Source organism: Austrofundulus limnaeus, unplaced genomic scaffold, assembly GCF_001266775.1.
Source record: "Austrofundulus limnaeus strain Quisiro unplaced genomic scaffold, Austrofundulus_limnaeus-1.0 Scaffold343, whole genome shotgun sequence".
In the NCBI taxonomy this organism is placed as follows: Eukaryota; Metazoa; Chordata; class Actinopteri; order Cyprinodontiformes; family Rivulidae; genus Austrofundulus; species Austrofundulus limnaeus.
The window spans coordinates 66,636-67,877 of record NW_013952745.1 but is presented as its reverse complement, the minus strand read 5'-3'; the positions used below and the strand labels follow the sequence as shown (position 1 = coordinate 67,877).

The following is a 1,242-nucleotide window of genomic DNA, read 5'->3' as shown; positions in this document are numbered from 1 at the left end:
CACACACACACACACACACACACACACACACACACACACCAAGGTCAGAGGTCAGCAGTCTTTCAGCAGCTTTATGTTGACATGAAACATGAAAAAACATCATTTCTGTTTTTTCCTATATGTGAAAAAGAAAATTGAACCAAGTGATGTAATAATAAATATTTCATCCATCTAAACAATAACAAATAAAACGTCTTTGTGCTCACCTTAGGCATCATCATAACTGCTGATTGGTCAGATCCTGAGGGAGACATGAATGGTTTGTAAAAGATGCAGAATGAAAGTTAAACTGTGAAAAATGAAAAACGGTTATGATGGGAAACCTTCAGAATAATACGTTTTTATATTTTTAACATTTTTCAGTTTTCAATAACAAAAAAAAACATTGTTTCTTTCAATGTCCTGAATCCAGCAGGGTCCAGTCCACTAACTGATCTGAGAGCAGCACAACTCTGTCACCAACACACAGGCTTATAACTTTAATAATAATAATAATAATTTTATGTTGTAAAAATAAATCATGCAGGATGAAAAGTTTTACTGGATTAAATCAGAGCAGATGAGTAAAAAGCAGGAGGCTAACAGTTTCCCTTCACTTCCAGTCTTTGTGCTAAGCTAGGCTAACCACAGAGACCTGATCTGGGACTCGTGACAGCAGGATTTGGCCCTGGTCAGATTATTTGTTTGGATGTAATTCTCAGACTGTGAGCAGAACTCCCAGCATGCTTTGCTGCAGCTTCGTATTGTTCCGAGTCACAAAGGGATGATTCCAGAGTCAGGGCTGTTTTGTTCCAGGAACACGTGGAGGTGTTGGAAACACGCAGCTCCGTGTGTTTGTTGGTACCTCAGACAGAGAAAGGGATCATGGTGTCCGCAGGGGTCCGTGTTCTGGGCTCGCCGGCCCGATCAGAACCTGAAAAACACACCAGTTCATGAGGCTAACGCCAAACTGGATCACATTTGCAGCTGATCAAACCATTAGCTGTCTGTTAGCAAAATATCTCATGAACCACTGGATGCATTTTAAAGGATCCTCGATTAGTTGTAACATTAGACTTTATTTGATAAACAAATATTTTAACTGTAAAATAAAGACTGTAAAAATACTGTAGGCTGTTTAGTTTTTATCACTTTTAAACTAAATTTGAAACATATATTACATGGACGGAGCCATTTTATTTCCACACAAAGCATTCTGGGTAAATGATGACGTGGATAGGTCCTCGGTGCGAGGCTGCTAGC

The 1,242-nt window shown here is 39.1% G+C and overlaps 2 protein-coding genes across 2 annotated transcripts in view; both read right to left on the bottom strand.

Moving 5' to 3' along the window:
• Window positions 1-919, bottom strand: part of LOC106527778 (dematin) — a gene marked incomplete at its 3' end in the record, with an annotated part of 3,709 nt that extends 2,790 nt beyond the window's left edge. Inside the window, exons 1-2 of the mRNA XM_014022766.1 lie at window positions 845-919; window positions 207-241 (exon numbers count right to left, since the gene is read on the bottom strand). Of these exons, the coding sequence (XP_013878220.1) occupies window positions 207-221 (15 nt within the window). The remainder of the gene's footprint in view (window positions 1-206; window positions 242-844) is intronic.
• The window catches only part of rsph14 (radial spoke head 14 homolog), a 28,830-nt gene continuing 27,835 nt past the window's right edge, over window positions 248-1,242 (bottom strand). The window contains exon 7 of the mRNA XM_014022772.1: window positions 248-913. Within this exon, the coding sequence (XP_013878226.1) occupies window positions 863-913 (51 nt within the window). The 3' untranslated portion in view covers window positions 248-862. The remainder of the gene's footprint in view (window positions 914-1,242) is intronic.